This window comes from Cupressus sempervirens, chromosome 9 (assembly GCF_028749045.1).
Source record: "Cupressus sempervirens isolate cs-2001-9-10 chromosome 9, ASM2874904v1, whole genome shotgun sequence".
Taxonomy (NCBI): Eukaryota; Viridiplantae; Streptophyta; class Pinopsida; order Cupressales; family Cupressaceae; genus Cupressus; species Cupressus sempervirens.
Genome location: NC_143126.1, coordinates 456,452,424 through 456,477,146, shown reverse-complemented (window position 1 = coordinate 456,477,146; position 24,723 = coordinate 456,452,424). Strand labels below are relative to the sequence as shown.

Below are 24,723 nucleotides of genomic sequence, written 5' to 3'. Positions count from 1 at the left end.
ATAAACAATCAACAATATATGTTTTTCTAGCTTTGTCCAAAAGTAACTACACAAAAAAAAAATTGAAGTACAAACCAACTACAAATTGACAACTAAACTGTATAGAATATAATTTCTATAACTTCATATCAAAAAGCTCAGCATTTGCTAGCAAGTTATTTATTACATGAATATTAGTAAACCAGAAGGGTCATTACAGATATTCAGTCTGGCATACAAAATCCAACAAATACAAAGCTATCCAAAAAAATCAACTCAAGAGAAACATCCTTTTAACCTTCATCTTCTTGTCAATTATTCCAACATGCTGACTTCGTCTATTAATTTAACTTCAAAATAATCGTTATTCAAAAAACAAAAATTGGTCTGCAGTTTTTCACATTATAACAATATGTTTCCATTGCAAATAGAATTCTACTGTACTACAAGCAGTAAATGATAAAATAAGATAAAGTATATATTGTAGCATAGAAAACTAGTGATTGTATACCTCAAGTAATGAAAACATTGACTGCATATCGATAAGGCTCTGGCGTGTCTCCCGATATACAGATCCAAGAAAATTGAGAGGTATTGAAAGCTGAAAAAGTAATCCATTTACCATAACCTGTGAAATATGCATGATAACATGTCAGAAAAACTTACTCAATGCATATTATTTAAAATCCAAAAATCATTTTGTGTTTCTTCAAATGATTGAACTCTCAATTATTTATGGACAATTAAACAAGGATGGCAAACATGTGCTCATCAAAAAACATTTAACCTAATCCTATCTTAAAGGTTAGTACTCAGTTGAAGAATAATATGTACTGTAAAGACTGAGTTCTGATGAAAACTCGTAGGTTGATACCATCTACATTTGCATGATGTGGATATTTATCTATGGCTTTGTGATTGATTTCCAAAGAGTGAGGAAGCAGAAAAAATGTCAGTTATTTTAATATTAAAGAAATATTATAAATATGTCTCATTACAAGAACCTAATACAAACAAAACCAGGATGAGCTCCTTCAGAAAATTAACATTATATAGCTACATAGATGCATGTCTCAAATAGTAATACATTCGTTTATAGACAGAAAGTTGAGACAAGTTCTCTATAATATAAGACACTTGATTGCGAAAATAGTGATAAAAATAGAATAACACGCTTAATGGGGTAATCAACTAAAATTCCTCATATACCTTAATTCAGTCATCAAGCTAAGCATACTTATCGTGTGTGGGTATCCTACAGCTTAAAGATCTCCACAATGCAAAATATTTAGTTGAACCTTGACAAAAAGAAAGTTTTCCTAAACAAATTGAAGAAAAAGAAAACATGTGATAGCTTAAGGATCAACAAAATCCTAAAGCAAAGGCCATCAGGTTACCCTAACAAAAAATTCACTACTCACATCCAAGAGGCCTTAGTTTCTAACAATTAGTGGACAAAGCAAAATATATCAAAAAGCATGCAAAGAGGTAACCACTAAATCAGATAGGAAGGCATGGGGGTCACACCCTGGACTTTCCCGATAATATTGTCTCAATATGACATGATAGGGAGATCTAAAATCCCACCGGAAAAAGCATGGCAGATTGGTGGAGATTCAAAGAATTTGAGCAAAGAACAAAGGGAGAAAGTATGCAAACATGCATGGGAAATTTGAAAGTCTATAAACAAAAAGCAGTACCCAAAGCAAATTTGCAGGGAATCACAACCTAGAAGCATGAGAACGAGAGGTGCAAACTTGTGGAGTGATTAGGCAGAAAATGGAGCTTCACAGTTGCAGAACGAGCCATAAATGTAAGAATTGCAATCGTGCATGAAAATTATAAAAATTCATAACAAGAAAAAGAAGAAGAGGTCAAAATGCATGTTGGATCCACGAATCCACAAGCAAGAAAAAAAAACTGGAGGAGAGACAAAGATACAGGGATGTAGGGTCAGGGAGCATGGAAGCGAGGTTGGAAGAGTGCATGCAGGATCTAAAACTCTATAACAAATGCAGTATTGCAAACACGTGGAACTAGGAGGCAAGAATGTAAAAGTGCAAAGATGCAGAGGAGAACTCAGGAATGAAAGACAAGGTGAACATTGCAGAAGTTGTAGATGTGCTTGGAAACATTGCAACTCTACCAAGATACGGAAACTGTACAAAAGCATTCCAAATCTTAGAATTTTCAAGAGAAAGGCACAAAAAAAAATTCAAATGGTTGCCAAACACAACTTTGAACATGATCAAACCAAAATAGCCCATTTATGATTTTCAGATCAATTATATATGATGGTCCAGGGCACTATAAGTATTGTTGTGAGGTTTTCACACCAACGTTCCGTTGCAAATGGGGACCCCTCTTTTTGCTTTAGTAGTAAGAGTGGTTGCCTTAGATGTTTTTAGGTGGTCTTAGATAGTAACAGTTTTCAAGTCTCCAATTCGAAGAAGTGAGTTGAAAAAATTTGGCCTGCTGACTGATCAAGTTTGTAAAGGGTATGAGCGAGAGTTGAGCTAAGCTAGTCAAGGATATGGAGATGAAATCAAATGATTTCTTGAAAGGTGTTGAATCTTGAAATTTTTCTAAATCTAGAATTATTAGAAGACATCCAAAATTTAGAACCTTTATCATAACTCTAATGAAGCTGAAACCTGTCTCAAACATCCTGACAATATTTATATAAAATATAACTAAGTATGAGAAAGGTTTCTTATACTTGATGTTATATTTTATATAAATCACTTGGCCCTCCAAGTTAAAAAGTTGACCTTTTCTTTATTCATAAATCTATATTTCATATAATTCACTTTGCCCTCCAAGCTTAAAGATTGACTTAAGTTTGGATAAGGAGAGTAAGAGGTGGCGAGATTCCTCCCATCCCAGGAATTCCACCCAAGGTCAATTCCTCTATATCTAAAATCTCTGCCCCAATGAAACTCCAAAATTGGGATGCAGTCAAACCCCAAAGTGGTGAGGATAGGAAATCAATAATCAAAAGATCAAGGTGATGACATTTTGAAGGCATTAAAGGAGAGAGTTTTGAAAGGTGAAATCAGGTTGAAATTCCTCTGATCAAAGGAATGCCACCCTAGGAAATTCCTGCAATCTTATGAACTCCGCCCAGCAAGATACACCGAATTTTGAAGAGATCTAAATGCCTAAGTTGTGAGAACAAAGAATTGAGGATAAAAATCATGAAATGGCGAAGGTAAGAGGTAAGTTCTTAAGGCAAGGAGAAGAGCATGAAATCAGATCAGAATTCCTCACATCAAAGGAATTCCGCCCATGATAATTCCTCAAATTTTGAAATCTCTGCAATGAGAATCAGCTTTCTCTATGAAGTCAAACACCTAAGATTGATGAATGATTGAAAATTGAAAGTGCGCTATGAAATAATGAAGTGGAAAAGGGGCTAATTATCAGATTTTTTTAGCAGAATAGAGGCATGAAAAGATGGTGGAATTCCTCTAATCCAAGGAATTCCTCCCATCATTATTCATTTAAATCCAAAACCTCCACCCCTACAACGAAGGCAAACCTTGATGTAGAATGAATGCCCAACTAGAGAGAAAAAATTGATTAAGGAAGAAGGAAAATGATGAGAGTTTGTAATGTCCCCACTTCTAGCTTAAGGAATGAATACTGGAACCTGCAGCAGATCATTAGTACAAGATAGAAGATATATATTAAGATCCTAAAACATGTAAGAAATGATGAGATAATTAAATATCAATTTAAGTACTACCCCTTGCTAACCCCTCCTAATCCCTAGAAAGGACTCTTCTCAAATCTATGTAACACTCAATGAGAAATAATTCTTGATTAGGTAATCATCATATGAAGGGCATCTCCCTAAGGCCCCTAGGATCCCTGTTAATGAGCATACTCATAACATGCCTATAGTGCCTCTCCCATTTGATTTCTGTAAGTCATCCTAATGGAAGCAACCTTGATGATCTTTCTTGGAGAGTGACCATGATTGGGACCATGAGTGGTCTACACCCTTGAGGTGATTGGATTTATGTTATTGTATCAATTGCTTTGATTATGCTTATGGCTGATTTACGAGATTATGATGTGTAATATGGTTCATTGAGGTTTGTGCCAGTGGTTACCAGGATCAATGTGGTATCATGATGTTGTTTCGTGATTACCCTGAGATGTGTGCAGAGATTGCACTATGTACTATTATCTTGCTACACTGGACTAGATTCCTGTAGCTGTGATTAGTCATGTATATGACCGTGTTCGCTTATGTGTTTTAAGTTCCCTTTTAATGTTGTTTAAACAACCATTATTAAATGCGTAAATAATTAGAAATGGATTGTCCGTGTTGGATTCATTGGTTATGTGTTGTGGATATTTACCTTGTTATATTTTGATCCGAGAGATACTTGTTACTCATGTATGTTTTACATTTGAGATGACCTAATGGTCAGGTATTATACTTGATTTCAGTATCATAGATGTAGACTACTATGTTGTTCAGTTGATCATATATGCATGATGATGCCATTTTGAGATGACAGTGTGTTTTACGATGATATCTAGTTATCCGGTATTTGGACACATCTCTGATTATGTTATGTGATGGATTTAAAGCTATGGTTATTTACTTCATTATGCTATATGCGAACATGAGTGATGTGAATAGATTATCTTAGTATAATTGAATAAATGGTTAAATTAGGTGATTTAATGCATTTTTTGCTTTCGCTAAGTTATTATATGCAATTGCACTTGATCGTGTATTTTAGTGTGCAGGATTTATATCCCTGGCAGTAGCACATGGAGTTAGTGATTCAGCTATTCATATTTACCAATGTCGTCCCTGTATGGACGACGTATCTTATTTAAATGTTTAAATTAAACCTTCTGGTGATTCAATAAATCCGGACTCATTTGCATTATGTGACTAGACCTGTGATCATGTCTATGCATTTAGAGGTTCGCCTGTGTCACGAAAGTTATTAGGAAATTCTATAATGTTGGTTTAAGGGTTTTCGGGCTTTATTTTATTAATTTTAATTTCTAGCAGCTTTGCCATAGCTAAATTCCAATTACTTGGAATAGCCTGTTTTCGTTTGGATTGACTCAAGATTTAACTAGTTCTCCTGGTTATTTGCCCTAATCCATTATTCACTCGAAAAGTGAATAAGTATCCAAAAAGGAATCTAATTCCTCACTTCTCACTTTTGAATTAGAAAGTTTGAGAGTAAAACCCAAAATCTTCTTCATGAGGATTTACTGTTCTGTTCGTTGTGGGAGCTACGGGCATGGGATCGTCACAAGATCGGACTCGTTGGATCTAGCTCAGGGAGACGTTGGATTGCTGCAATTTTCAGCTACTTCTGCAAGATTTTTATTTTATGGTTCAGATTCTCGTTTTGCCCTTTTGGCTATGAGGTAGGGCTCTCTTGTTTTATTGTTTCGGCTCCATTTCTACTTCTGTTTTTGGTAGCCGTTAGTTAGGAGGCTAAGAACTAGTGTTCCCCTCCGTTTTTGTCTACTAACTCTACCCGGTTGGGCGGGTATGAACATTTCCCTATTTTTTGGGATGAGGGTTTGGGGTTTTGTACCGATATGCTAGTTGTTTTTGCATATGGACTCCAAACCTAGATTTTATTGGATTTTCATGGCTTTTGTGCCCTGAGACCAAATGAGTTTTACTATTGAAGTTTTCAAGTTTTGGAGTTTTTACCTCGTTTTGTGTTGCCCTGTTTTCTCGAGTTTTCTTGGCATGATGTTGGTTGTGGACTTGGATCATCCATTGGGATGCTAGTTGGATCATTGTTGCATCTTTATGTTTGCATTGGGATACGTGTCACATCTGTACTCCTAACGTTGTATTTGGTTGAGTGATTTTATACCTGGTGTTATTGGTTCTTTTGGACCCTTGTTATTATTTCGTGGACACTAGGATTCATGTAGAATCCATACTCCTGGATTGAGGCCGGTTGAGTGAGTTTTATGATGCATGGTTTTATTGTTTCTTGGGATTCATACGAAATTTGTCCTCCCGAGTCTGTTCTCGGTTGAGTGTTTTCTTTGCATTGTGTTATCATCCAGTCCTTGTGATATGATCTTCGTGATAGCGGTGCGCCACACACGAGCACAAGCACGTGCATTTATCGAGTGACTTTCGAGGCCCGATCTTCTGTGGACTCGCCGAAAGTTATGATCATTTGGGGTTCGGTTGGGAATATGCATGCCAATGGGCACTCATCGTTTGATGAGCATGGGTAGCATAGGGTAGCATATGGAGGGGCTTCTATCTCGCAACCTGGTGACTAATCCCATGGGTTGGCAAAGAAACTTTTAATTAAGTGATAACTAAATAAAATGTGCGAGTGATAATAAAACTTAAGATAATCAAAATGTTCTAGATGTGCTCTTTCAGTTGGGAAGTGTGAGCTATCCCATACCATGCGACTCTCCATGATGTCAGCCCCTACATAGTAGCCCATTGAGTGTCTAACCAGGACCTGTAGTACTTGCATTGTCTCATGATCTTTGTTTCAGTCATCTTTACTATCTGGCATGAGTGATAGCCATGGATGTTTGCTTTGTGTGTGTTTGTGGTTGGATCCTTATCTCCATTAGCATGGCGGGAGTGAACCTACGGGTTCCACGTGGTTTGAAGGCGTAGCTACCTTCACCACTATCGGGGACCAGTGTACAAAGACGGTCTATTGTCTTAGTGCGACTGTTGCTGGATGTTTCCACTTGGTACTTCGGTTTCCGAAGTATTCTTTCTTGTGATTTATGCTTTCATTGGAATGCTCGGATATCATGTTTAAATGATGTTAGTTTATTTGACGCATTCCCTTATTATGATGTTTAGTATATGATCAGATTATGTGATTTGCTTAGTTGGATTATCTATTGCTTATTGGATTAGCATGTTAGATTTCTTGTTCTTATGATGTCATTACACTTTAGTAGTGACGTCCTCATAAGACAACTCCGACTCTCTAGTTGGCAGTTTCGGATGTTACTCGTGGGGGATGGTTAGGACATTCAAGGTCTCATGGTGCTATTATGGTTGGGAGGAACCACGCATGAGTTTTAGTTGTATGGTCTTTATTGTTTATGTTTTCCTTCATATGATGTTTGGTTTATGAACCATGTATGTTCATTGCGACATTGCTTTCTGCATGTTATATGTTGTTATGAATTACATGGATAGTTGTATTCTATGTCCTGTTGCATGGTGTTTGGTAATTTATGCATTCGAGTGTCCAAGCCTTGATTATAATGGATCTGGAACTCCCCAATGTGGAGGTTCTAACACTTTTACCCTTCTGATTGTTCATCGGATTGTTTCTTTTCAATCCTCGGCAACTGTGGTTCAACATTGGGCGATATTGAAAGAGTATCGCATGCCTTAAGGAGAAAGCTCGTATGATACTGTAAAGTATCGCACCGTAGTATTGTGAAATATTGTACGATACTGGTGAAGTATCGCATGGCCATATTGAGAACTATCGCCTGGCCATACTGAGAAGTATTGCCTGGCTATAGTGAAAAGTATCGCCTTGGCAAAAAGTATCCCCTGGCTATAGTGAGAAATGTCGCTTGGCTGTATTAAAGTGTCGCCTGGTTTTCTTGGGCAAACAACAAGTATCTCTAGACTTTTCGTTAGGGAGTTAATTGGTGTTTTGAGTACCCTTTAGGGTTGCACTCCTTCCTAGTTTAGCGGATGTTTCTATGGGGTTTGAAATATATCGATTAAGTATAAGTTGACATATATTTAATTCCTTATACTTTAGATATATTTTAATATATGCAAATATTCATTTGAGATAGGTTCCAGACCTCTCCGAGATAAGATAAAGATTCTAGAAAATTTCAAGGCTTCAGAAATTCAGACATAAGCCAATTTTTAGGGCTTCAAGATTTCAGGCATAGTCAAATTTCAAGATTTAGCATCTATCTTTCAGCATGGTGTTTAGTAGATGAGTGGTGATAACTTTGGGGCCATGTCTTCTGCTTGACTGTTGTTGGTCTCTACTTCTAAATCGTGATTATAATATGTCTAGTAGATATGTACTTGTATGTCTGAGCATCCTAGGAACTTTTACCTTGGGATTGAACGAGAATATCCCCTTGGTATATTCTCATGATTCATGTGGTCTTGGTTTGTGAGTTGTGGATTTGAGCTTGGAGATCTTTGGACGTAGTTGTAAGAATTCCACTAGTGTAGGTGAACATGTGAGTCTTGCCATGTTCCCTATTCTCATCACCTTGTCCTGGTGTTCCGTTATTGCACTCGGTTACTTTATGTTGTTGTTAAGTAACTTATCATAAGAAAAAAATTATTCAGTGCATGTTTTATCCTTGTGTTCCAAGGATCTCCAGGCTAGGCATTACAATCCCTTACTTGGTAGAGATCCCACCTCTAGCCATGTCTCTAGTCTCTAACATATGTATATGATTAACCACTACAATACACACACACACATATATATATATTGTCTCTAAGAGATTCCCTACAAATCTCTCTCTGATTTCCAATTTGGAAACCCAACATTCCCATAAGAATGCCCTCTAGTCTCTAAGTTCTCTTGAAGAGAAACTCAACATTCGTAACGAATGTCCTCTACCAAAATGGCTACAATACACTCTTCTCTAATTGTGGTAACTGAACAGAAGGTGAAATCATAAGCTTCTCTTTGCACTAACATAGATACTACTGCACCCTAACTGAGTATAAACAAGATTGTTTAAGGTAAGATTGATGATGAGCGTGTGCGACGTGCACATGAGCTCAACTTGCGTGTGTGTGGTCTCTAACCCACTTTTGACCCTATTGCTGCTGGGCATTCTTTTCACCCTGACAACCTCAGTATCTCTAATATTACCTTGGACAGATGTTGGTTTGGTATAGGAGATACCCTTTTCATCAAGTTTTTCTCTATTTCAAATAGGCTTCATGCTCTTAGAGCAAACAGAAAGTTGTTCTCTCTCCCCTCTAAAATTTATCTAGATGAAGATCTTACTAAGGCACAGGTTACAAAGCTGAAACATGCTCGGGGAATTGTGGCAGACGCTAGGCGGGGTTGAAAATGGGTTGTTATTAGGAATCTTAGAGTTGTGGTTTGTGATTCCCCTCCTACTAGATGGGTAGCAAAGACAACCTCCAAACCCGCATGACAGTTTTGACAGCAACCTGACAAGAGAAAGTCCCCTTCTCTTCTTGTCAACTGTTGGAATGGTAATGGCTCTTTATGGTCATTACCTGGTCTCTTTCATGATGCAGTGGGGTCCGCAAATATTTTGACCGTTACTAAGCCTCACGAGAGTCCCATACGCCCTCTTTCAAGATATCTTGGGTACCAATGGTTGTCAGTTTGCAAAGATGAGGTCCATAGTTCTAGTGGGGTCCATTGGTCAAGGGGTGTTGCTTGTTTGATTCGAAATGATATTTTTTGGTTCACATCAATTGTTCACTCTGATGCCTTTGCCAAATTCATGTGGGTCTGTATTGGTCGTTAGAATCACCGACAAAGAGACATTTTTCTTGCAGTTTGTTATGACCCTAAGAAAGGGGATCCTTTTTGTGACCTTCAAGAGAGCATCTCACAGTTTGCTGCTTTGGGTGATATCATTATTCTTTGAGGCTTTAATGCATGGACCAAGAATCTATAGACACCTTTACATGATCGTGGTTCTGATTCGATCTGCACTTCTGAAATAGATCCGACTAGTATGGGACGTCAACGCACCTCGAATGATGTTCTTGGACTGCTCTCATGTTAGGGCCGCCACCTCCTCCAACTCTGTGAGTCTTCTAGGTTGTTGATTCTGAACGATTTATCCTTCTTCCCTGGTTCTGTCCTCTTTACCTGTTGGCCACATGGTGGTGGTGCGAGTGTTGTGGACATGTCATCACCTCTTCTTCCTTTATTCCCTCCATTCACTACTTCACCATTTCTCGTTTCCCCTTTGCTGACCATGTTCTTCTTAGCATTCTTACCTATGTTTCACCTCACCTGTCAACTTCTCTCCAATCGTCCCACTTCTCAACTAATACGGTCTGTACCTCTACTCATTTTCACTACCCTAAGGGTGATGATGAGCTCTTTTCTTACCATCTTAGGAGGCTTTTGACACCAGCTAGTTTCAATGAGTCGCATGTGACCTCTAATATGTTTGATTTACTTGCCTCTGCCATCTGGGTTTCTGCTCTTCTTAGCATTCTTACCTATGTTTCACCTCACCTATCAACTTCTCTCCAATCGTCCCACTTCTCAGCTAATACGGTCTGTACCTCTACTCATTTTCACTACCCTAAGGGTGATGATGAGCTCTTTTCTTACCATCTTAGGAGGCTTCTGACACCAGCTAGTTTCAATGAGTCGCATGTGACCTCTAATATGTTTGATTTACTTGCCTCTGCCATCTGGGTTTCTGCTCTTCTTTCTATCCCCCACCGTTCCCCACCCTCGCTCAAAGCTAAGCGTCAGAATACTTGTCCTGTGAATAAATGATTTGATGTTGATTGTAAAGCTTTCCATCGCTTTGTTTTCTCTGCTTTTGTGATTCAGTTTCCTGCCTTCACCCACCTTTGCCTTTCTTACCTCCGTTTTCTTCGCCACAAGAAACATTTTGTTGCCTCTTCTCAGTGTAGATCCCTTTGCTCCACGCTTATTCAAAATCCCCAGATCCTCTGGCGTACCCTTTTCCCTCGGTATACGCCCCCCCCCCCCGTCCTCCATCCTTGACTTCCACTCTCTGACCTCCCACATCATTACGCTTTATGACATTCCTAGGCAGCCACCTCTTCATTCCACTCCACCTCCTCACTGCCATTTGTTCACCTACTCCAACATTATTGAGGCCATTAGATCCATAAGATGCAGTAGAGCGGCTGATGAAAATGGTTTCCAGGTAAAACTTTTCAAGCTTGGTGCTTTGGTCCTTGGATCTTACCTTCCTACACTCTTTAATAGAGTTGGTTTGTACTGGGTTTCCTAAATCCTAGTCGCAACATGTGATTTACCCTATTCCTAAGTCTGGGCTTGCTTTCGACTCGGGTAATTACAGGACTATCATGATTGGCATACGTTTGCCAAACTTTATGCCACTGCTCTAAACACCATGCTATCTAGTGAGCTTGACAGAAGAGCCTATAGAGTTAAAGGCCTTATTTCAAAGACTTCCTGAGATTGGGATCTCAAATATGTTGCAGACTATTATGAGAAGACTTTATGAGAAGGTAACTAGTAAACTCAGGACTCAAGAGGGCTTTTCTGTTCTGATTCAAAGTACCATTGGGGTGAACCAGGGTTGCCCTCTTTCTCCTACAGTGTTCGGTTTATACATTGGTGAGCTTGAGTAATTCCTTGTGAACTCTTTGCAACCTGGTGATGGGTGCTATTTACATCAGGTTCCATTCTCCTTTTCACTGATGATGTGGTTCTCTTGGCCTCTTCTTCCGATAGTTTACAAAGACTCCTGGATGGTTTGGCTTCTTTTTGTGATCAGCAGCAGCTTGTTATCAACCTAACTAAGACTTGGGTTATGATCTTTAACTGTTTCAAGACCTCTCATCTTCATTTCTTCTTTCAAGGTCAAGAGGTTGAGATTACTTCCTCTTACATGTATCTCTAAGTGAAGTTTTCGGGGCCCCACTTCAGCTTGAGACCGACTATTCTGTCCAAAGTTAGTAAGGGCATGGGTTCCCTTGCCATGCTGGAAAGACAGTGCTTCACATATCATTTTCAAGATATTTCGTCCAAGCTGTCCCTCTTGGACTCCTTGGTTCAACCGACAGTTCTCTATGGCTCGATTGTTTGGGGACCTTCTCTTCTTGCTTCTGATTGGGCCTCTATTGAGCCTGTTCAAACGTTGATGTTATGACGTATCATTAGATGTCACAGGCTCACCCCCCACAGCATTGGCTTAGCTGAGTTTGGAGCTCATCCTTTCACACTCGCAGCCATTTTTTACTTGATTTGATTCCTTTATCGGCTTCATGGTTTTATGGAGTCAAGGGTCGACCGGCACAAATACTCTCACCTAGCATACTATTCTTCTATTGAGATTATGAGATCCGATACTTGTACTAGATCTCGTTGTTGATACGCCCAAGCCATCTCCTTGTTGGGTTCGATCGGGATTGAGATTGATTGTCTTCCTCCATACCAGTTTTCATTGGATGCTTTTACTCACCTCCTCCCCTCTCATCAATAGTTGAATGAGCATGTTAGACAGGATATTTATAGACAATACATTACCACTACCTGGCATAATTCCCCGGGGGTTTGCGCCCTAAGATGGCCTTCTATGTTGAGCATTTTCTTGAGATTCAGAATGGTATTATTGTTCACCTTGCTTATCTTTATCAGTGTTGGAGTCACGCCCTGCGGTTCTCTTTGGGCTCTTTTAGAGTTGGCTCTCACCGGCTTCGGGTTCGAACTGATCACCATATGGATAGGGTTGATCAGATTTGCAGAGGTTGAGACTGAGATCCACTTTATATTTCAGTGTCCTATCTACTATGAGATCAGAGGGAGATTTTATTACCTATTCAGAGATTGTTTTTCTCTTTCAACGTTCTTCGGCTATATTGACTAGTGATGTCTTGCACTTTATCTTTAGGAGGCCATCCAGCTTGGAGAGAATACCCTGCAGTCATTCATACGTCACGGATATATCTCAAACCAACTCATCACCACCTTTTTCTCTCCCTTGTCTCCACCACAGGGTTTGAAAAGGCCATCCAATACTCCTCATTCCAGATCGGTCAAACACTACACCAATCTTTCCAAGCAACGATACTCCTACAGCGGTTCTCAACGGCGGTCTAAGACTATGGATTGTCCACAATTATATCCCTCTATTACTGATTACTTTGTAACAAGGAAGGGTCATTAGTCCTTACCTTGTTTTTCTCTAGTTTTGTGTCTTGTTTTGTTTCTTCTCAATCACCATTTGGTGCTCCTGCTTTGGCCAGCTCTTTTGTTTGTATGCTCAGTCCCATAAACCCTTGTGGTTTTTCGTTGGACATTAATATTATTATCTTATCTTATCCTACATATATGCTTGATAAATTTTCTCTTTAAAATGTATATGCCAGTATTCCAACATACCTTTAATGATCTCTGAGATTGGTATTTATATATCCATTTGATATATTCAGTTCTCTTGTCCTTAGATATTACTTATTTCTGCTGCTCTGTGTTTGTATGTATAAGTCTGTTGAAAATGCTATTGGGCTCTACAGTCCCTATTCACTGTATTCCTTTATTGCTGGATCGTATCTTACTGTCGCCTTTTGTAATGCCACTATTTAGTTCTGCCTGGTTGCTTTTAATTATTTTTCTTCTTCCTCCTACTTCAATGGCTGCTATGTGGCATCCTTAACTCCAGCAGATCGCTCGTTCTATGTTTGTTATTTTAATCCTTTGCCGTAACCATTCACACTTATTATTTCAGTATTCTTGTTTGTTTCTGTTCTTATTCGCTGTTTGACTTTTCCTTCGTGCTCTTATTGTATTTTCTCATTAGTTTAATTCTTGTTCTCGCATTGACCCTTAGTCTATGCTGTCACCTAACCATGGGGTTTGTTTTTATCCATCACTGATTTGTTTTTTATTTCTTGTTTTGTTCCATATATTGTCCACTACTGGCCTTTCACACTTCCTTCCCTGTTCCTTGATATATAAAATCACTAGACTTGTTATATTTGTTTTTCTATGATTCGATGCCGTTCCTTCTGTCACAAGTCCACTCTTATATGAGTGATGGCATTGTCAAAGGGACTCTTGGTCCCTGGCCAAGGTTGTAACCTTTGGTCATGGCTTTGGTCACACGACCAATAGCTTTTATATTTATTTAAATTAATATGTTATTATAATAGTTTGTTTTTGTTAATTAATTGTTTATTATAAAAAATATGTATTATTATGATTCTTCTCCCCTTCCCAATCACTAATGAAATTCAAATGTAGAAGACAAGATGAAGCCAAGGTATATCTTGGCGGAATTCCCTAATCCTTAGAATTCTGCCCAAGATTTTTCATCATGTCTTGAAATCTCCACCTTGGAGAATTCCACCAGAAAAGAGCCCCTAAAACACAAAATTTAAATCTCAGATCTCAAACAAGATAATGACAATTTTAATCAACAATGAAATTTGGAAAAGGGTTGGACCAAGGTAGGTGACTTATGAGCTTAAAGAACAAATTTAAATTGTAATCAGCTCAAAGATTAAGTCAGCCAGCATGGCAAGAAATATAGCTTGAATTGGAAAATTTTAATTGGCCTAAAAAAGGCCAAGTCAGCCCAATGAATGCATCTTCCTTTTCAAGCTTCAAGTTGTATATACAGAGGTAATGGCAATTCATTTCATATCAAATCAAAAACAAATTGTCTATGCTAATAAACAGCTATTTCTCTTCATAAGGTAGCGAACTATTTCTTAATTGATAGCAAGCAAAATGTAATGTCCCTTTGCCCAATTACTTAAAAAATTTAGGATATTTTTCTTACTAGTTCATTTTGAAGAGCCTCTTCCCTAGTAAACCTTAAATCATAATGAATTTTATAGTGCGAAAGATGCAAAATTATCTTGGCACTATGTAACAATTGAGAGTTTGTCACTGCTTGTATCTTAATCATGATGGCTGTACTAATGTCAATTGTGTAAATCTCAACTTGTTGACGTGATATGTCTATCAACCACAATTGTGAATCACTGATATAAAATCAATTGGAGGAAGGAATGTTATGGATTATAGATATTCTAGAGGGAATTTATTGCACGCTGGTCCTATGGGTTTTGTCTTATTTGGTCTAATATGATTTCTTATCTGAAGTGATGATCTCAGCATTTTAATAGTGCGGAATGAATTCTACTGAAGTTGTTTATTTATATATAATTGATTCTAATAAATTGCAATTTTATATTCTTTGTTTGCTCTAGTCTTTATGAGTGGCTATTTATCTCCACTCCTTTTTCTCGAATTTTCTTTGATGCTACCTCCTTATAACTGTTCAGAAAACCTGAATGCTCGGTTTTTTTTATTCCTGTCACTGATCAATACTATTATTAGCATTTGTACTCAAAGTGCTCTGGATGTCCTGAGCTTCAGCACGATATTGCCCAGTTTCTCTAATTGTTGTCGATACCACCCCTACTTGAGTTCCCTTCACCAAGTCTATGCAGTCTGTATAAATGGTAGATCAAATTGAAGGACATAAACTTAAGATGAATCTCAGTCAGACCACTGGGAAAATGTCTGAACTGATGATGTGTGTTCAGGCATAATGTCTATCACTGGTCAATGAAAATATCCCCTTCTTCATATGACTAGAACTGTGAGTGATTACTGGTTATGTTTATTATGGCCTGTACATTATATACCTGATAGTGCCTCCAACAGAATTGTAAAGCTGACGTTATCTTTGTTTATCAATCGCATTGGTCGTTCACACTTTCCCTTGAAATGGTATTATCAATGTCTCTGGCTGATCTATACAATACAACGCAGGAGTATGGACCACAATGACCTCAATAATTCTTCTGTTGCATATGCACCCGAGTAGGGCTCAACCCATAAGACTCCAATGACAGAGACTATGCTTTTTTTGTATGATGCATGTAATCTGATTACACGAACCTTCAGTCATGCAATCCAATAAATCTTCTTTCTTAGTTTGACTTAGTCAAGGTGGTTGAGTTTCTCCCACCTTTTTCTCCTTCTTTCTCTCACTTCTTTGCCTATATAAAGGAGTGCCCTCAATTGTAAATAATCATCTTTTTAGTATACAAGAGAGCTCTGCCAAATGTGTGCGCATAACTATGATTGTGTAGTGCAATTTTGAAAAAAAATGAATACAAAGAGAGCATTTTGTTTTGAAGCTGTCTTTGCAAACAAGAATGGTAGAATTAAATTGGAAGTTGTAACTGCAATTTGAGTTTACTGTCTTTTATTCATGGTAAGCTTGTATATGTTTTAGAACATAGTGAGTACAGGAAGCAATTGAATTCAAAGTTGTAACTAGGAGTAATTGTAGTAATATAGAATAGAAGTTGTGATTGTGCTTTATATTACTATCTTGTATTCATGCAATTTATTATAAATCCTCTACTTCTAGAGGTTTGTGCACCCCAATGGTAGGGATTTACCTTTAAAAGAATTGCATAGAGGTCTATGAGCTTCATAACCGTTCTTATAGATTAGAGAAACTAGATATAGATCTAAGCCGATACACTTTCAATCAGCCTATGAGTTGGTGTTTGGTATTGGTATCACTATTTCCAACCGTTAGATAGAAGTGTAGTTATAGAGATTAATCTTACCCATTATCCACTCCACAAGTAAGTGGATTCTTTCTTGAAATAAGAGGAAAGAATATGGATAGCACCCCTTTACAATATCTCTCAACTTTTTGCTTACCTTGAGTTGAACCAAGGAATTGTGAGAAGGGGGGGCCTTCCCTTTAAGGTAGGAGAGGCTCTGTCTCACATGTTGTGACTAGTAACCCTATTTTGCAAATGAACTCGCATAAACTGTTACTGCAAAATATCCACCCAACAGGCATCACAAGAATGGCATTGGTATCAAGCATCTTCCCAACTAGCTCCTTCACAACAATGATTGTCATTGTTTCTGGATGTTTATTGGAGAGTGGGTCAAAGATTGGAGCGGCAACCATGACAAGGATCTCTGCAGACTTTTTAGGGGTCCAACATTAAGCGGTAGGATATGGACTAGAAACCAAATTGTGTTTCCAACATCTGCACCTCAAGAAAAATAGTTTGTTCTCCTCTATGTCAATCAATTGAGACCATGCCCCATTCGCATTTGCAAGGTCGATTGAGCTAGGACTCGCTAAAATTGCCAAGATCCTGATTCGAGCATATAAGATCGAATCATCACCCATGCTAGTTTCGATAGTTTGCCCTAACAAATTACCAATCTGATTTAATACATTTGCACGCCAATACTTGAAAGACAAATTGTACAGTCTCAGCCACTTCAGCTCCTCCACAGGAGACAAGGCACGTGGATTAAAATTTGGAACCCAACTTTGCAGGAAGACGAATTGGTCACCTAGCTTCCACAGGTTCAATTTCAAAATTTTGTCCCTTTGATCTTGACTCCTGAAATCAATTAAGAAAAATTTAATCTTGACTCTTGAAATCAATTAAGAAGTGTTTTCGCAGGAAATGTAAATTGCTGAGCATGTCACCCCAATTTGTTCGACCCATGCTCAGATCTCAGCTCGGGAGCAGTACTTGCCAATGACATGACATAAGAAAGCAGTAAAACGAAGTGCAAAAGCGTCACATTCCACCAAGTCACAAAGATACAGTTCTGCCCATCACCAAGTACCTCTGTGCTTCTCTGTGAATTTGCACCATGTCTCCTAGATTCCATTGCTCAAAAAATAATTGAAAATTAAGTGCATATGATTGATTGAATTATGAAGTGACTATAATATAATTATAATGACGTCAATTTATGTTATTCCAGCTTGTGATTATTTCCTCCAGCATTTGAAATGAATAGAACTGGCTGGACGAAAGATTTCACAATGATTAAAGCTTGCAAGCTGGAAGCATGAGATTGGAACTGATTATGAGTTTGTAAGCGGCTTTAGTAATCTTCTTCAAGTCTGAAAGTATAGATGGCTTCACTTATTGACATCTAGAAAGCAATTGTAATGGGCACCCTTGAATGTCCCAAAAAACTAAACCAAATTGCTGAAAGGAATTATGTCAAACAGTTTGCATTCAACTTCTTATTTCTTCGTTTAATGTTTTAAACCCCTTATAACTCCGGAAATCAAACGTTTATTGTTTGTTGTGTTTCGTGCATGGAATTGGTATCATGCAACATAAACAACAAAGAAACTACAATGATATGCAAAGTGGAAATGAACTGCTGCTAATAAAATGTTATTTTCAGAATTCATAAAACCAAATACATAGCAGATTTATCAACTCACTAATTACTTCAGCAGTATTGACATAATACTCCAGCCCATGCTTACGAACTTGTTGCTACAATACTTGTCCTTCAATCAGTCCACTACCTTCATAATACCATTCCCTCCAAGTAGCATAAGCGTCGAACAAGTAGTGAAGAAGATATGAGCAAAATACCAAATTTGCCTGTAGCCGAAAATGCAACTAAACTGCCTGATAATGAAGCTAATAACAAAGAATTCCAAAGGCCAAACCCCAAGGGAATGACGTCTAGAATGTTACAAGAGAGGATAGACGTCCTCAAATGCCAAGAACGGAGCTGCAATTCACACACCAATTTCTTCTCATATTCAACCTGCCTAATAAAGCCACAAATGCTTCCTTTTATTCTATTTCCAAGGGTCCGCTCAACTCATATGGGCAATGTGGGATAAAAGATGTGTAATATATAAAACATATATTAAAATACCCCTTATGTCTCCCTTGGGTACACATCACTATAAAATAAATATTAAAGTAACACTTTAATATTTTACAATTAAATTGGACGTTACTTTAATAAAACTTCAGGCATTAAAATGTATTAGCAATCGGATTCCGAATAATGCGAGTGATAGCTCATCGGAAAGCTCTCACCGAGGAGTATCGAATCCAATCACCAAAATTGACCTGCACTGTGTCCTGCCGACTTACTAAAAATAGTAAGTATGCCTGAAACTGAGTAAATCAACTTTGTTTTGGCCCAAACTGGAAATGACTAGGCCAAAACATTCCAAGATCCCATTAAACCCTTCGTTAGCCCTCGGGACCATGTAGAACAAGGCTAACACACACACACTTGGTCAACTGCTAAAATGGGGACATTACAGTCCGCCCCCCTTGAAATTGCTTGTCCTCAAGCAATCTCAGTCCAGCCTGTTGAATAACCTGCTCACTCTCCCATGTAGAATCTTCCTCCGGCAGGTCTTTCCATCTGACCAAATACTCCTTCACTATCCTGTTTCTAAGCTTCCTCTCTCTGGTGTCCAGAATAGCCTCGGGTACTAACACAAGCTTCCCCTCCTCATCCAAAAGGGGTAAATCTGCAGAAGGCATTACACTCTGACCGATGGCTTTCTTAAGCCTAGACACATGAAACACATTGTGCACTCGATTGCCCTCTGGAAGCTCAAGCTCATAGGCGACTTTGCCCACTTTGCGAATCACCCTGTAGGGACCATAAAATCTAGGTTTCAACTTTTCAGCTCCGCTCTTCTTGAGCGATGACTGTCTATATGGTTGTAGCCTCAAGTAAACCATATCCCCTACCTCGAAGCTACGCTCTATTCGGTGCTGATCAGCATACAATTTCTGTTGATTCTGGGCCTGTTGTATATTCTCTTTGAGCACTTTCAGGATGTCCTGACTATCCTGCAATAAGTTTTTGGCTTTGGGCACTCTACTGTCCCCCAAAACTAAATCCATGAAGCTAGGTGCTTCATAACCATAGAGTGCCATAAAAGGAGTCATCTTGATGGACATATGATAAGTGGTGTTATAACAATACTCTCCCATATGCAACCATCTGATCCAAGCCTTTTGTTGTGTAGTTACATAGTTCCTCAAATATCCTTTCACCCATTTATTCACAATCTCGGTTTGCCCATCTGTTTGCGGATGATAACTAGTGCTAGGTGTAAGATCTGTACCACACAACCTAAACAACTCTTGCCAAAAAACACTCATAAACTTACTATCCCGGTCGCTGACAATGAATCTGGGCAGCCCATGTAACCTGAATATCTCTCTAAAGAAAAGATCTGCCACCTGTGCTGCTATGTAAGTGGATGGAATAGCAAAGAAGTGAGCAAACTTCGTCAAGCGGTCCACCACCACATAGATGCAATCCCTTCCCTGTACTCGTGCTAATCCATCGAAATACTTTCCCATTTCCTATCAGGAATGGGCAAGGGCTGTAATAAACCTGCAAGAAATGTGTGCTCTCCCTTATTCTGTTGACAAACCACACACTCCCTGACATACCTCTGAACATCATCCTTGAGCCCTTTCCATGAGAACCGCTCTCGAATCTGCCTGTAGGTCTTGAAGACCCCCGGATGTCCAGTTGTGGGTGCATCATGAAATGCCTTCAGTATCGCCTCTCTCAAATGTGATGATGGAATCAAATAAACCCTGTCCTGAACTCTGATCAATCCATCTATCACCTCATAGCAATCATCCTGTATGGTACCTGAAATCAATCCAGAAGCCCAAGCATCTCCGACATACTCTGCTATAATCCGATCTCTCCAATCTCCTGAAATCTCTGCCAGAGCACATAAGTGAGGTCTCCGAGATAAGGCATCAGCCACCACATTTTTCTTACCTTTGACAAACTCTATGTCAAAGTCATAAGCCTGCAATTTAGTCACCCATTTTTGTTGCCGGTCATTAAGATCACGCTAGCTCATGAAGTATTTAATACTGTTGTGATCAGTCTTGATCACAAAACGTCCACCTACCAAATATGATCGAAATTTGGCCAATGCATGCATTATGGCCAACATCTCCCGATCATAGATAGAATAACTTTTCTCAACTCCCCGGAGCTTCCTACTCTCGAATGCAATGGGATGCTTCTCCTGCATCAATACTGCTCCAATCCCATCACCTGATGCATCACAATGAAGCTCAAAAGGCTTCGTGAAATCCGGTAGAGCTAGAACTGGACATGAAGACATTACCTGCTTGAAATGCTCAAAACACCTCTGTGCTGCCCCTGTCCACACGAAGGCTCCTTTCCTGGTAAGATCTGTCAAGGGTGTAGCAATCTGTGAGAATCCCTTAACAAACCTCCTATAAAAACCACATAAACCAAAGAATCCCTTAAGCTGTGTAAGGTTTGTGGGAGTAGGCCACTCTACAATAGCTCTAATCTTTTCGGGATCAACCCGAACGCCATCTGCACTAATGATATGCCCAAGGTAAAGGAGCTCAGTCATGCCAAACTCACATTTAGATTCCTTGGCATACAATGACTCTCTCTCCAGAATAGATAACACCTCCTCCAGATGATGTAAGTGCTCCTCCTAGGTCTTATGAAGACCAAGATGTCATAAAAGAAGATCAAGACAAATCTCCTCAGCTGCTTCCTGAATACCTGGTTCATACAACTTTGAAATGTAGCAGGTGCATTGGTTAGACCAAATGGCATAACCATGAACTCAAAGTGGCCATAGTGACATCGGAAGGTTGTTTTCTCAATGTCCTTTGCTCTCATCCTGATCTGATGGTATCTGGATCGCAAATCAATTTTGGTGAAGAAGCATGCCCCATGCAACTCATCAATCAGCTCATCAATCCTAGGAATGGGATACCTGTTTTTAATTGTTTTCTTATTCAGTGCCCTGTAATCGATGCACATGCGCATCGTCCCATCCTTCTTCTTTACCAATACTACTGCTGAAGCAAAGGGGCTCTTACTGGGCTTGATATGCCCCATCTCCAACAAATCCTTAATCGCCTTCTCTATCTCATCCTTGTGTTTCTTAGGATGACGATAGGGAGTAATCATAATTGGTTTGGCTCCCTCCTTGAGCTCAATAACATGTTCCATCCCTCTGTCAGGAGGAACCCCATGAGGAATATCGCTAAATACTTTAGCGTGTCTATCAAGTATCTTCTGGATATCTGGTGGATGACTCTTTTCTTGTGGCTCTGGTGAAGTTGGCATAATGTAGCATTCTGCCGCCCACTCTATGTCATCATGACGAAAAAGTCTCTGCATTCTCCTCAAGGACACTACTCTGCAACCTCCATCTGAAAGTCCTCTAAGTACCACAGTTCTGCCCTCATGCTGGAATCTCATCTCCAATTTTGCTAGATTGAGTGTGAACTCAACTAGTGAAGCCATCCATGTCATGCCGAGGATGACATCATAATCTCCCATGTCCACAACATAGAACTCATCCTCCAACTCGTAGCCATCTCCAAACCTGATGCGAAGATTAGATATCTTCCGAGTGCATAATAACTTATCACCATTAGCCACCATGACTCTAAACCCATCATGCTCCTCTATCTGTAACCCTCTCCTGGCTACCAACTGTGCATCTATGAAGTTATGTGTAGCCCCAGTGTCGATAAGAGATATCACTTTCTGCCCCTGGATAGTACCCCTGACCTTAAATGTGATTGCCTTTTGGGCCCCTGTCAAGCGTGCCAACGATCTATCATCCTTAGGAATGTTGCTCTCCTCTATAGTGTTACCCTCATCTGAATCAGAGTGCTGATCCTCCCCTTCTGACTCTGACTCTTCTGCTGAAAATTACTCCATTTGATTTGTCTTAGCCTTGAGAGAACATTTATGAGATAAGTCCTAAGGCTCTCTACAATGGAAGCACAGCTTCTTCTTTCGAAGTTCATTCAAGGTTTCATTGTCTAGTCCTTTTGATCCTTCTTTGGGTTTTCTATACTCTTTCTGAAACGGTTTTTTGTCTCTGTCCTTGCGGTAGGAAGAATCTGTTGAATGGTTTTTTCCTTTGTATACCGAAGGGGCTAAATCTCGTGCCTTTTTAGTTGCTTCAGCTAAGGTGAGTGGATCATGTCCCTTCACCCAACCTCGTAATGGATCAGCAAGACCATCACAAAATAACACCACCAATCTCCTAGGAGAGATATCAGTAACAAGTACAGATAAGCATTGAAACTCGGCAATGTAAGCATCCACAGAACCTGACTGTTTTAACTGTGCTAGCTCCTTGAAATGTAACTCGGGATCCTTAGTGTCAAATCTCCCAATCAATGTTTCGGTGAATTCCTCATAGGATGTAATCTGATTATGCCCCAAAGTCACCATTCATGTGCAACGCCATCCAAATGCATAGCTGCATACTTGATAGCCTCCTCCTCAGGCATAGGATTTAGCTGCAAGTATCTATCTACCTTCTGCACCCAAGCTCGTGCAGTCATCTTCCCTGAAGCATCATAATAAGGTAAAGAAAGTTTTCCAACTTTCTTCCTCAGCTCAAAGTTTTGATTCCTCCCTCTTGCTTTAGTCATGTGTCTCATCCTCAAGTCCATATAATCTCTAAGAGAAATATCCGCTTGAAACTCCGGTCCACTAGCCTCCCAGTCCCTCCTGAACTGATCCTATAACTCGGTAATCTGCGGTTTGTTTACTGGTTGAACCGGATCTCTGGGTGGGAAAGTGGGTAGAAGAGGTCTCGAGCTCGCAGTCCGCGCTGGGCGTGCAACGTGTCTAAAGTTATCAGCCTCATTCCCATTGTTGCCGTGTCCATTATTACCATTAATGTTATTCTTAGGACCATTGTTGTTGCCTTGGCCTCCGTGGTTATTGTTTCCCCCGTTGTTATTGTTTCCCTCGTTGTTATTGTTTCTGTTGTTAGCATCACCTGGATTAATATTGACACCCATCTGTCTAGCCATGAGCTGCAACATCATGTCCATTCGCCTATTCTGCTCCTGTTGCATATGCTGCCCTTGCTCTAATGTATCCAGTAACTATCTGAACAGTACCTCCCCCTGATCTGGACCAGCATTTCTGCCTCTGCCTAATCCTGTATTCCTGTCATCTCGATCACCCATATTATTGTCCTGATCAAAGAATATCTCCTCTGTGTCTGTATGGTTGGATTCAATGTCCACCTGTACGGATGTACTAGACTGTTTGCTTTGCAAGTCTGAAATCCTATTTTGTCTTGCTCTGGTATCGCGGAATTTATAAGACCCCTGTCGCATGCTCAAACATAAATGCTTAGCCTGTGTTTTTTACTTACTTTTTCCCTCTATCCGGCTGTTCCAAATTCCCTATAAGACCTCCACAGGATGGCAGGACTTATAGCTCTGATACCACTGTAATGGGCACCCTTGAATGTCCCAAAAAACTAAACCAAATTGTTAAAATGAATTATGTCAAACAGTTTGCATTCAACTTCTTATTTCTCCGTTTAATGTTTTAAACCCCTTATAACTTCGGAAATCAAATGTTTATTGTTTGTTGTGTTTCGTGCATGGAATTGGTATCATGCAACATAAACAAGAAAGAAACTACAATGATATGCAAAGTGGAAATGAATTGCTGCTAATAAAATGTTATTTTCAGAATTCATAAAACCAAATACATAGCAAATTTATCAACTCACTAATTACTTCAACAGTATTGACATAATACTCCAGCCCATGCTTACAAACTTGCTGCTACAACACTTTGTCCTTCAATCAGTCCACTGCCTTCATAATACCATTCCCTCCAAGCGACATAAGCGTCAGACAAGTAGTGAAGAAGATATGAGCAAAATACCAAATTTGTCTGTAGCCGGAAATGCAACTAAACTGCCTGATAATGAAGCTAATAACAAAGAATTCCAAAGGCCAAACCCCAAGGGAATGACGTTTAGAATGTTACAAGAGAGAATAGACGTCCTCAAATGCCAAGAACGGAGCTGCAACTCACACACCAATTTCTTCTCATATTCAACCTGCCTAATGAAGCCACAAATGCTTCCTTTTATTCTATTTCCAAGGGTCCGCTCAACTCATATGGGCAATGTGGGATAAAAGATGTGTAATATATAAAACATATATTAAAATACCCCTTATGTCTCCCTTGGGTACACATCACCATAAAATAAATATTAAAGTAACACTTAATATTTTACAATTAAATTAAACGTTACTTTAATAAAACTTCAGGCATTAAAATGTATTAGCAATCGGACTCCAAATAATGCGAGTGATAGCTCATCGGAAAGCTCTCACCGAGGAGTATCGAATCCAATCACCAAAATTGACCTGCA

General features: G+C 39.2%; 1 protein-coding gene across 2 annotated transcripts in view; it reads right to left on the bottom strand.

The window, feature by feature from the left end:
* LOC149539293 (ABC transporter B family member 25, mitochondrial-like) overlaps positions 1-24,723 on the bottom strand; it is a 269,562-nt gene that overhangs the window by 112,886 nt on the left and 131,953 nt on the right. For both annotated transcript variants that reach the window (XM_089800610.1, XM_089800611.1), the window contains one exon: positions 491-607. In XM_089800610.1, coding sequence (XP_089656736.1) covers positions 491-607 — 117 coding nt within the window. The remainder of the gene's footprint in view (positions 1-490; positions 608-24,723) is intronic.